The sequence below is a fragment of the Triplophysa dalaica genome, chromosome 16, assembly GCF_015846415.1.
Source record: "Triplophysa dalaica isolate WHDGS20190420 chromosome 16, ASM1584641v1, whole genome shotgun sequence".
In the NCBI taxonomy this organism is placed as follows: Eukaryota; Metazoa; Chordata; class Actinopteri; order Cypriniformes; family Nemacheilidae; genus Triplophysa; species Triplophysa dalaica.
In genome coordinates, this window is record NC_079557.1 from 9469166 (window position 1) to 9481611 (window position 12446).

At 46.4% G+C, this 12446-nt stretch overlaps 1 protein-coding gene across 1 annotated transcript; it reads right to left on the reverse strand.

The window, feature by feature from the left end:
• Positions 1-8483: 8483 nt before the first annotated feature.
• On the reverse strand, positions 8484-9995 carry LOC130438212 (leukocyte cell-derived chemotaxin-2-like). The gene is made up of 5 exons (XM_056770043.1): positions 9871-9995; positions 9447-9479; positions 9276-9372; positions 8950-9101; positions 8484-8855 (listed from the first exon to the last, which is right to left on the reverse strand). Exons 1-5 carry the CDS (start codon positions 9908-9910, stop codon positions 8689-8691), a joined length of 489 nt encoding a protein of 162 aa, XP_056626021.1. The 5' UTR covers positions 9911-9995; the 3' UTR covers positions 8484-8688.
• Between the last annotated feature and the right edge of the window lie 2451 nt (positions 9996-12446).

Genomic DNA, 12446 nt, shown 5'->3' on the forward strand with positions numbered 1-12446 from the left:
CTGATCTTCCCTTCAAATTCCCTGTGTTTCTCTTGTCCTGTGTCAGACCGTTTTCAAGGTCCCATGTCTTGTAATTGAATTCCTGCCTTGCACCTTCTGCGATTATTCCTAGTCCTGATCCCTTATAGTCTTGGTATTCCTGGCTCCCTAGCCTTGTTCCTAGTTTTTAGTTTAGTGTTTCTCTTTCCCGCAGCCCCATCACTAGTCCCCATTTCCCTTAGCCTCCGGTAGTAGTTCTCCCCTCTGCCCTGTTCCCCGTTGGCGCTCCAGATCTCCTATTGGTGACACCTCAAGTTCAATCAAAGTGAGTCTATGACCGGTTAAGTCCTCTCCCCATGGATTATCCTTCCCCTGTGGGTCAAGCTCTCTCGGGAGTGAGTCCACAACAGGTCGAGTCCTCTCCCAGTGGTTTACTCTGTCCCTTTGGGGTCAAGTTCTCCCCAAAATGAGCCTACGACGGGTCGAGACCTCTCCCCAAGAATTATCTACCACCATCGGAGTCACCAATTACTGTTCTGCTTTGTGTAAATAAAGCTCTCTGTTACCCCTGCACTTGATTCCAGGCTCCCTTACTGACAACTATATTGTCACTGTCCTTTGGAAACCTTGGATGTCCAAATTCGCTGTTTTATCAGGAAATGATCAAATATTTTTTTACTTATAAACTTTTTATTGGTTACATATTTGCAACACCCAGTGAAAAGATAAAGGGTGACTAATAATAATGATTTAGCATAAAATAAAAATCATGAAATATGTAGAAAGACAGAAAACCACAGAAAGAAGTTTACTGGACCAACAAAATCCTAGGCATAAGTATGAAGTGACTCATGTGAGTATAATAGTTGTTCAAATTTCTCATGAAACAATTTAATACATGAAACATTTTAAGCAGGGGACAACACTAAGTAAGATGTGATGTCAAATTGTTCAGGTGAAGGTATGCTCTCATGAACAGGCATGTTATGTTTGGGCGGAAACTATTTTCTATCATAATATTATGTTCTGATGTTCTTAGCTTTTTGCTGCAGCCCTTAATTATTCATTTTGCTGAAGTACTGAAGTGAACAAATGAGATATTTGTATAATCGCTAAGAATTTCACAAAACATAGCATGTAAATAGCATGTATTTCACCAATAGGCTATTTCAGAATAGTCCAAAGCAGATTAACTATTAGCCCACCATATATGATTTTCCCAAGACACACGTACGCAAACATGAGTCTGGCGTCTTACATTTTTTTCCAACAAACAAAGCACCTGAACACAACCAGCTCGGAATCATGACATCCGTTTTGAAGTCGTTTTTCAAAAACATTCTTCACAAAAAAACATTACTGGTGTACAATTTTCTCAATATTTAGATTTTTGTACTTTGAGATTCCAGAGTTTTAAATGGTTGTATCTCAACCAGATATTGTCCTATTCTAACAACTCACAGCAATACATCAATAGAAATATTCAGCTTTCAGATTGCGTAAACGTCTCAATTTCGAAAAAATGGACCGGTAAGACTGGTTCCCTTTCTGTCGGTCTCTCGACGTTGTGTCGAGAACGACAGATGGGGTTCGCCCTTGAGAACCAATCAACTCTGACTACTATAGAAAAGGCCAATGAAATTTGGCGAATGCAATTTGCATGCCGGGCTCCGCCCCCGGAAATCCGGTATAAAAGGAGGCCGGCGTGCAGCATTCACTTACCTTTTGTTCTTCAGAGCCATCGCTCATGAGTACAACTCAGGATTCAATCCTCTACAACTACACGCTGGTGCTACGACGTGTTACAGCGGATCGTCCCTTCCTGCAGCGACCTTCCCCTGGGCGTCTCGGCGGTTCCGGAGGTGTTAGAGATTTTTTCTAAAAGTCCTTTTCAGGACTGACTGAGCATTCTCCAGCGCGGCATGTCCCGCTGTTCTCTTGGGTGCGGCACCCTCATCGAGGAGGGGGATGGACACGATCGCTGCATTAGGTGTCTGGGCGTCCAGCACACTGAAGCAGCGTTCGTTGACACATCTGCCTGCACTGCGGGCAGATTGTCATTCAGAAGTTGCGGTCACGGGTGGCTGTCTTCCTACGGGAACCAGCCACCATTTCGTCTGCTACCCGGGCTGTGACATCTGTGGCTACGGCCCCGATGACCACCCACGTTAGCAGCGTTAGTGATACGGGGAACTCTGCGAACGTAAACCCGCCAGCCAAGTGCTCACGGGCCGATCGCACCCCGATTCGCTCTTCTGAACGTTCCCCAACCGGCGGTGGCATACCGTCCGGATCCTCACGCACACACTCGGAAACGATGTGTGACGTAGATGAGATGTCGCTCGCAGCATCGGAGGGAGACTGGCATCCGACTCTGCCGAATCCAAACTCCACCCCCAGCGGTCGAGTTCAGGAGGAAGCAGAAGTGATGTCATCCGTGCTAACCCGGGGATGCGTGGTTCCCGAGGTCGGTGCGCGGTGCAAACCGCGCCCACCCCGGGTGCCATGTTTTTCCCGGAGGTGCATGAGGAGCTGTGTAAAACTTGGAACGCTCCACTCACGGACCGTTCCAGTGAAACCAGCTCCGGCTCCCTTACTTCCCTCGATGGTGAGGCAGCCAAGGACTGCGTCGAGATCCCCCGGGTGGAACGTCCGCCTGCGGTGCACCTGTGCCGCGGACGGCTACCACCTGGGGGGGGATCGACCACTCCTACCGTCCAAAGCACGTAAGACTTCGGCATCACTGGTGTCGAAAGCTTGCGATGTTGCGGGCCAGGCTGCCTCCTCTCTCTATGCCTTGGCCATCCTGCAGGTCCGCCAGGCCAGGGCGTTGAGAGGGCTCCACGAGGGTAAGGCCGACCCGGGTATAATGCAGGATCTCCGTGCCACCGCTGACAGCGCTCTACGGGCGACTAAGGCGGCGGCACGGGCCCTGGGTCGGACGATGTCCACGGTAGTGGTCCAGGAGAGACACCCCCGGCTATACCTTGTGCAGAAGAGTGACAGCAAGGAAGTCCGCTTTCTTGATGCACTCATCTCGCAGGGTGGGTTGTTGGTAACACCGTCGAGGACTGCGCTCAGCAGTTTTTTGACGGCGAAGCAGACAGTGGCAATTAACCACATTTTTTTCACGCCGCGACTCGGCCGCCTACAGGCCTCCGAGATCTCACGTGACGTCTGCTTCCCTGCAACCCAGGACCCTTTCGGCATCGGCTCCGGTTCCTGTGTCCCCACAGGCGGCACCCCGGAAGCAGAGGTCGAGGGGGAAACCTACACCCCGTCAGCAACCTCCTCGCGAGAAGGGACACTGACGGGAAGACCCCAGGGAGAACAACATCGGGCCCGAACCTTCACAGCCACGGCTCTGATCGGTCGGTACGGGACGACTCCTGCCTCGTCACCAAAGCCGGGCCCTTGTTAGGGCTTGGCGCCCACTTACTCACTGAGTTTTCTGTTCTCCCCGGGTTTACTTGCAGCCGATCGCACACTCCACTGGACTGTGCTCGGCGAACCGACCTCACACCCTGGCGAGGCGTGAGGTCGTACACATACGACAGCCGTCACCACTCTCAAACCGACAGTGCGTGCCGTTGTCCCGCCAGGCAGGTAAGCAGGCGGAGCAAAAACCTTCCCTCCGGGGACTCCCCGCGACATGGTTAGCTCCGCCAGCCGACGAACCACCCCCCGTGGGAATGATGAAGCAGACCGTCCCCTTGGTCACCCTGTCACAGTCCCTGGGAGCTCGAGAGCTGCCCACACTGTCTCGCTGGCTAATGAGGGCGGTCCGTCTTGGTTACTCGATCCAGTTCGCCAGAGACTCACCCAAGTTTCGGGGCATCATCTCTCCCTCTGTCAGAGGCAGGGACGCCTCCGTACTTCGGGTAGAGGTCACCACCCTTCTGGCAAAACAGGCATCGAGTTCGTCCCTCAAAACCAAGATGTTCAGTGGGTCACCACCCGCACTTCATCGTTCCCAAGAAAGACGGCGGGTTGCCCCCAAAGGCTGCGTACCCTGAACAGAGCACCTTCACAAGCTGCCATTCAGGGTGCTCACACAGAGGCGCGTCCTGACATCTATGAGGTGTCAGGATTGGTTCGTGGCAATCGACCTGAAGGACGCTTACTTTCATGTCTCGATCCTCCTCGACACCGGCCGTTCCCACGGTTCGCGTGCGAGAGGCGGGCATATCAGTACAGAGTCCTCCCTTTCGGTCTGTCCCTGACCGCCCTTTCTCCCTGAGAGGAGGAAGGCGAGCGGGTACTAAACTATCTCAGCGACTGGCCTATCTTGGCACACTCGCGAGATCTGTTATGTACACAAAGGGACCTGGTGCTCCGGCACCTAGGTCGATTGGGACTCCAGGTCAACCAAGAGAGGGGCAAGCTCTCCCCAGTGCAGAGCGTCCTCTTTCTCGGTATGGAACTCAACTCTGTCACCATGTCGGCACACCTGTCCGCAGTTGTGCCCAACCAGTGTTGAACTGTCTGAAATGAACATTTTAGGCAGACAGCGGTCCCCCTGAAACAATTCAGAGGCTCCTGGGACACATGGCGTCCTCGCGGGCTAATACCCCTCGAGTTGATGCACATGACACCGCTCCAACACTGGTTTCAGAGTCGAGTTCCGAGGAGAGCGTGGCACACCGGCAGCAGGCGCATGGTGATGCCGCCCTGCTGCCGACGCACCATAACCCCTAGTCTTTATGACTTTTTCGACGGACTCAGGTCCCTCTGAGCAGGTTATGAGGCAGGTCGTGGTGACGACTGAAGTCTCCCTGCAGGGGTGCGGTGTAGTGTGCAACGGGCACGCAGGTGGGGTGTTGGACGAACCCCCGCCTGCGCTGGCATATCAATTGCCAAGAGTTGTGGGCTATGCTACTTGCACTGAGCAGGCTACGGCCTCTCGTGCGAGACATACACGTGCTGTTCCGAGGACAGCACTATAGCTGTAGCGAATACAGATCGTCAGGGTGGCGTTCGCACACAGCAGCTAAACACAACTTGCTCGACGCCTCCTCCGGTGGAGTCAACAGGTGACTCGTTCCCTGCAGGCCACACACCCCGGGCAAACTGAACTAGACAGCCGACGTGCTTTCTCGCCAGTTTATGCCTCGTGGAGAGTGGCGACTCCACCCCCGTGCAGTCCAGCTCATTTGGAGGCTGTTCGGGTAGGCCCAGGTAAAACCTGTTCACCTCCCGTAACACCACCATTTGCCCGCTTGATAGTCCCTGCCCTCGGCACGGATATCCTTGCGCACAGCTGGCCGCGGGATGGGCGGAAGCACACCTTCCCCCCCCAGGAGCCTTCTTGTACAGACTCTGTGCAAGGTCAGGGAGCAGGAGCACCAAGTGTTATTGGTTACACCACACCGGTCTAACCGCACTTGGCCTCAGAGCCGATGCTCTGGATAGCGACTCCCCCTGAACCATTCCCCTGACAGAGGACCTGCTCTCTCAGGGGAAGGACACGTTCTGGCATCCCAGATCAGACCTCTGGAACACCCATGTCTGGTCTCTAGACGGGACGAGAAGATCCTAAGATGGCTACTCCCCCTATACGGCTGAGACCATCACCCAGGCTAGGGCCCCATCTACTAGGCGGTTACACGCCTCTAGACGGTGCCTCTTCTCGTCCTGGTGTCTTTCTCAACGAGAAAGACCCACTGAGGTGCTTGATCAGGATTGTGTTCCCCTCCTCACGAGACTGGAGACTAACATCTCCCTTCCACACTGAAAGTGTATGTAGTCGCTATTGCCACTCATCACGACTCAGTCGGTGGAAAGTTTCTAGGGCAACACGACCTGGTCACCAGGTTCCTAAGCAGCGAGAGGGCGGAATCCGCCTCATCTCCGCTCCATACCCTCTTGGGACCCTAAGTGGTCCTGGGGAGCCTCAGGGCCCCCCAAAGAGCCCCTCGGAGGTTCCGATCTTCCTCATAGAGTAAGACGGCCCTCCTGACGGCGCTCACTTCCTTCAAGAGGGTAGGGGACCACCGAGCATCCTCCGTGTCCCTGGATTGCCTTAAACTCGGCCCTGGAAACTCTCACGTTATCTTGAGACCCAGGCCCGGATGCGTGCCCAAGAAGTTCCCACTACTCCCTCCGGGGCCAAGTGGTGAACTTGCAGGCGCTCCCCATAGGGGAGGAAGACCCAACCCGATTAGTGTTGTGTCCAGTACGTACTGGACCGCACGCAGAGCTCTGAAGCTCTGACCAGCTCCGTGTCTGTTGGAGGACAGCAGAAGGGGAAGGCTGTCTCCAAACAGAGGCTGGCGCACTGGGTCGTGGACGCCGTTACGACGGCATTCCGATCTCAGAATCTCCCATGCCCATTGGCAGTGAGGGCTCACTCCACACGGAGTTTAGCCACCTCCTGGACACTGGCAGAAGCGCCTCTCTAGCAGACATCTGTAGAGCTGCGGGTTGGGCTATGCCCAAACACCTTCGCAAGGGTTAACAACCTTCGCGTAAACCCGGTGTCAGCCCACGTCCTGCGTGGCGACATGTAGGACTGGCATCCGGGGGGGCGTATGCCTGCGAAAGCACCTTTCCACCCTCTAACAGGTTGGGTCAGTGTGCTATTTACCTTTTCTTCTTACCCGAACACATCGCTAAGAAACTGGTACCTCACCAGCCTCCCTTCTTACCCAGACACTGGTTAAGAATAGGCATTCCATCCATCACCAAACAAGCACCCCCTGGGGGCTGGCTGGGCAGAGCAGCCTTCCCCCTTAGGCCGGGATACCATGTGAGCTATCACAGATAGCTCTAACCGGACCTAGTGCTACCGGACGTCTGTAACACCCCCTCCGTGGGCTGTTCCGTCTGATGTATCCTCATGAGAATGGTTCCCACTCCTGGTAACCCATGAGCTTCCCCAGGTGGGCCTCCACCTCGCGGTTAACTACTCAGTCCGCACGTTCCATGCGTTCTCCTCCAAGGACGAGACCATACCTATATCCACCATATTCCTCCCCACGGGTAGGAGGTGGCCTCTGTAGCGCTTCTCTGATTAAGAGTCGCGCTTACCCGGTGTAAACTGATCTGGACGGCCTCTCGCCTATAGAGAGCTAAGGCCCCGTCCGTGAAAGTTACCGGTCAGGGCTGTACCCATCTTTCTCCAAGAAAGCTCTGGAACCCCCCGACCACCACACTGGAAGGTTACAGTCTCACGAAAGCTTCGAGATGACACGCCCAGGCTTGTTACCGTCGCTTCGCTAGAGATTGTGACGCGATACAGCGTTGTGGCGTTTTCCATAGGCAACCCCATCTGTCGTTCTCGACACAACGTCGAGAGACCGACAGAAAGGGAACGTCTTGGTTACGTATGTAACCTCAGTTCCCTGATGGAGGGAACGAGACGTTGTGTCCCTTATGCCACGAACACGTATCGTATTCTGCTGCAGTTTGAGAGGTCTCAGGCTCTTCAGAACAAAGGTAAGTGAATGCTGCACGCCGGCCTCCTTTTATACCGGATTTCCGGGGGCGGAGCCCGGCATGCAAATTGCATTCGCCAAATTTCATTGGCCTTTTCTATAGTAGTCAGAGTTGATTGGTTCTCAAGGGCGAACCCCATCTGTCGTTCTCGACACAACGTCTCGTTCCCTCCATCAGGGAACTGAGGTTACATACGTAACCAAGACGTTTTGTTGTTCAGAGTCACGTCATTGCAAGTTGTTTTCGATCAAGCCACCTCTTACATTTAACCAAGTATTGAACTAGGCTTATGCCGTGTCTGGGAAACTGCCTCTACGACACGTACTTTCATTCTGCATACTCACTTTTGCATACTATATAGTAAGAAAGTAGGCATATTTGAAAGCGGAGGACGTATATGTAGAACTGGATTACAATCTCTCAATCTTATTTTTATGGTAATTTGATATTGTTTATGATGATAAGCACTCCATTTACCCATCCCTCACTAGTGGGAAGACATCAGTACTGTTTTTGAAATATGAGGAAGTTTTTTCTATAGTCTGCTGTGCTGTTTTCCACAGATTCAGCAGAAGATCATGGCATTGGAGAAACGGAAGGTGAAAATCTAATGGACTCCACACCTGTAAGATTTATGGGTAAATTACAGTTACGGATAGGGTTTAAATTAGGATTTGGTTTCTTGGATTATGGATTAACAAAAATGCTGATGCTGAAAGTATTGTGCTGCAGTTTAGGTAGGAAATGAGGAATACCGTTTGTAGTAAATTATTTATATCTTAGTTCCTTTCAATTCATAGCGAGAATACAAATATCTATTTTGTCCATTTCTGCACTTTAGCTAAATTAATAATTAAGGGCTGCATCAAAAAGATAAGAACATCAGAACAGAATATTATGATAGAAAACAATCTCCACCCAAACATAACATGTCTGTTCATGAGCGCATACCTTCACCTGAACAATTTACCATCACACTTTACTAAGTGTTGTCCACTGCCTGAAATGATTCATGTATCGTGATTTCACATCTTCACATGTATCAAAAACAAGACTCGGAGAGTATCTGAACTTTAAACTTTATTTTTTAAACAGAAACGCATTAGGTAAAGGATGTCAAGCAACTGAAGCCATGCAATTATGTTGTGAATTGTTAGTAGAACAAATAAAAAAAAAATGTTTTCATTGATTTTTAGCATGCAAAGAAAAACTACAAAAATTAAAAAAGGGACCCTTAGAGATGTGAGAATAAAGGTCATCTTTCACAGCATATTAGAAGTATTTGGTGGGATCTGATTTGTCACACATCTGCACATGAACGTGGGAGGTGATTCCAGGATAAACCTTCTGCATTGGAAGGAGTGTTCCGATCTTCTCGCCTTTCTTCAGACTCCCATAGTACTTGTCCGGCTTAACATAGAAGAGCTTGAAGCAAAGTCCTGGCGAAGAGAACAAACATTGATTTTGAGAACACTTCACAAATAGACACAAATCTCCTCTCCATGCTTAAATAGTAATACGATGAATACAAACCTTCTCCATTCAGTTTTATGCCATTATCAATAGCATTACTGTTTCCGTATGGAGCAGACTTTCCATTTAACGTCACATCGAATGGTGCATTAATGGTAGATCCATCTTCACATTCAATGTCAAGACCCCCGTGTTTTTGTTTGACACCCTTTCTGTTGGACACACATAACATACCACTAAATTGGTAACTTAGTATTATTATTAAAACCTCTTAGAAAGCTCATTTGGTATATTAATTTTGTTTGGGTCATTAAAAGGAGGAGGGAAGGGATTAGAGACAAATTATGAAAAATGAGAAACAAGGGGTCAAAAAAACCTTTACTCACTTGCCATTCCGGGGGGCTCCGAAGTATCCACAGCCCTTAACATCACATCCTCTTTTATTGTTGTTTGGGTTGCCACAGCAGAGGGATCCGAATTTAACTAAAATAGATATATATATAATATATATGCAGTTACAAAACACAAGGTCTATGTATCTTAATTTATAACGTTACCTGTATTGGCATCTGCAGGGCTGTACCCAAGCACTGAAAAAGACAGACATTGACATATTAATTTTTTCTTGTTACCTATTTTATAATGACACCAAACCTTATCCCTTTATGGTTAGCACTATATTTTCAACAGCAGTGTTCTTTTTAAGTTTGACTTCTACTTTGCGAGGACATGTGCAATATGATCGAATTAATGAATAAAAATAAATATTGACTCAAAATTAAATAATACAGGAAGAACTAAATCATACAAATAATGTTTTGTGCCCAAAATCAAATACCACCCTTATGAGTTTACAGAATTTGCAAGACAAAATTAAAATGCTGCAAATTTTGTATTTGGAGTATCATTCACCATAACACATCAAATTTATTTTGCTTAAAAGATAAAAAATGAATACAGCAAGTAAATAAAAATTCTCACCTGCCAAAAACAGAACACCACAAAGAATATAGAGCTTCATGGTTCTTTAAGATCTTGTGTAACCAGAAATTCCTTGTCTTCTGTGTCGTCCTCAGTCTGTTCCGATCACTGAATTCTGAGTTTTCATTTGTTTTCCTGGATCGGGATCATTTTAAAACCACACGCCCAACCTGCCTGGGTGGGGCTGATATAGCTCCCATCTGGCACCTGTATGGTTAAGGAGCCTGAATCTCAGGAAGAAATTGTTGATCACTTCACTTAAGGTACCACTCTTTTCGTAGCGCCCCATGCATAATACATACTTTTGCACCCCTTGATTCCACCCAATGAAGAAGTCATTTAGGTTTTAAATACAGATAAAAGTGAATGGGAATATACATTATTAATTGACTCTACCACCCAGGTAAAACACTGCAGACTCTGAACCGTTTCTTCAGTTATGTGTATTCTGCCAGCTAATGTGTCCTGCCTGATACATGCCAAAAGGATCTCAGCAGTAAGAGGAATAATACAATCACAGCCAATGAGAACAGATTAAAAGCAAAACTTTATTTAACTGATAGATGCAATAAGTCAATGTATTAACTAAATGTAATCAGCACTTTACAAAACAATAATTAATGACTAACTTTTGGCTAATGATTAACTTTTGGCTAAAAATACCACATGAAATGTAAAACACAGTATATGCCTATAAATATCTACTAAATGGAAAGTTATCAAATGTCCTGTATATGTTTTGGTTTCTGTGTCAATATTTTTTATATAAAATAGACCTGAAAATAATTGCACATGAACATGAGAGGTGATTCCAAAATGAAGCCTCTTCATTGGGAGTGAAGTTTCAATCTTCTGCCCTTTCTTCAGACTCCCAGAGTACCCGTCTGGAACATAGAAGAGCTTGAACCAAAGTCCTGGCAGGAATAACAAGTAATGAAATTACTGTAAGATTATTATTTTAAAAACACTTTACAAAGGAGCTCATGCTATAATTTATTTAACAATAAAAACAAACCCTTCTCCATTCATAGTTAAACCATCATTGAAAGCATTATTGTTTCCGTATGGAAGAGTTATGCACTTTTGAAGTCACAGCAAAGGGTTCATAAATGGTAGATCCATCAAAACACACAATTTCAAGACCATAATGTTCATATTTTTCACCATTTCTACGGCACACACATATAAATTAGTACATAATCTGCAAAGAAGAGAATTGGACAAGTCAGAGAACGAAACAATGCTTTTTTAAAGGCTGGCCAAAAGAAAAACGTTTACGTGCACTTTTCCTAAAGTTTCCACAGCCTTTAATTTCCCATCCAATTTTATTGTTATTTGGGTTGCCACTTCAGAGGGGGTCATGTTTTCCATGTCAGTTTTTGTTTATTATAAAGTATACCTATAAGAAAAATTACAAAGGCCTAAACTTTTATATCACCAGACAAATTATTTAGTTTTCACATGAAAGCTAATGTATTTAATATATTGTTGATGTTAATTTAACTATAGTATAGCATTAATATGCATACATCTTTTTTTTTCTTTTCAATAACATGGAATCTCCATGTTTCATTGTAGCATATTAGTTTGCACATTTTTATGTGACATTAAGACCTGGCTCATTGTGTAACCAGAAGTGTGTAACCTCAAAGTCTCCACTAGAGATCAGTGTTTTACACATTTTAAATGTTGTGAAACCAGTGCATTTTATTTATGTTTCAGAATCCGTTACATTCTTTCTGTTCATCATTTTTTGGCTGTTATCTTAGGACATCACTTAATCGATTGCCATTTCCACTTAATTAAATTGCTATTTGTCATTGCTTGCCATTTAGACTCAGCTTTTAACATATGTGTATATTTTTTTAATATCTAATTATACAACATGCTTGAGCCTAAATTCCAAAAATGACTAAAAAGGTTTGTCTTTTGAAAGTGTGTTTGTCCTCATGACCACAAATGGTGGCAGAACTCACATATTTATTGTTCACACTAAGTCATGTTAGATATATTAAATTAGTGGGCAAATATGGCCCTTTTGACATTTTATTTTGCCGTCACAACCAAATTGTTAATTTTTTCCACGTTTGGTAATGCAAATGGATCCACTGCATGCTAAACTCCTATACAAATTTGTTTTACAATTATAACAATTTGGATATTGTTCTTAAGGGGAACTTTTAAAGGGTCGGTATTATGCTTTTTTGTCTTTTTTCACTAATATAACTACAGGTGTGACTACTGCATAAGATATTTTGGATACCCTTTTTTGCTTGTTGTCTGCAAATGTAAAAAATGGTCATCCTCACTAGCCAAAAGCAGAGAATTAAAAAATGATCCTCTGGTTCTGTATGGAATCGTGTTGTCAGAAACCTTCTAAGACAGGTTTCACTCACAACAAACGTTTTTTGTTTTTATATTCAAAATGAAGCTGGCAATTCACATGCAGACATTTATTAGCCACACACATAATTTTAAAGGGAAAAAAATGGGGAAAACTTGTGTCAGATTTTAAATGAATTTCACATGTGATGTATTCTAGTTTCTATAGACATTGTTTGATGTGTGATAATAAG

Coding starts and splice junctions, on each gene's coding strand:
- LOC130438212 (XM_056770043.1), bottom strand. CDS start 9,910: ATGAAGCTCTATATTCTTTGTGGTGTTCTGTTTTTGGCAG. Junction 9,373..9,446: donor CCCTGCAGATGCCAATACAG/GTAACGTTATAA, acceptor TATCTATTTTAG/TTAAATTCGGATCCCTCTGC. Junction 9,102..9,275: donor GGAGCCCCCCGGAATGGCAA/GTGAGTAAAGGT, acceptor TGTGTCCAACAG/AAAGGGTGTCAAACAAAAAC.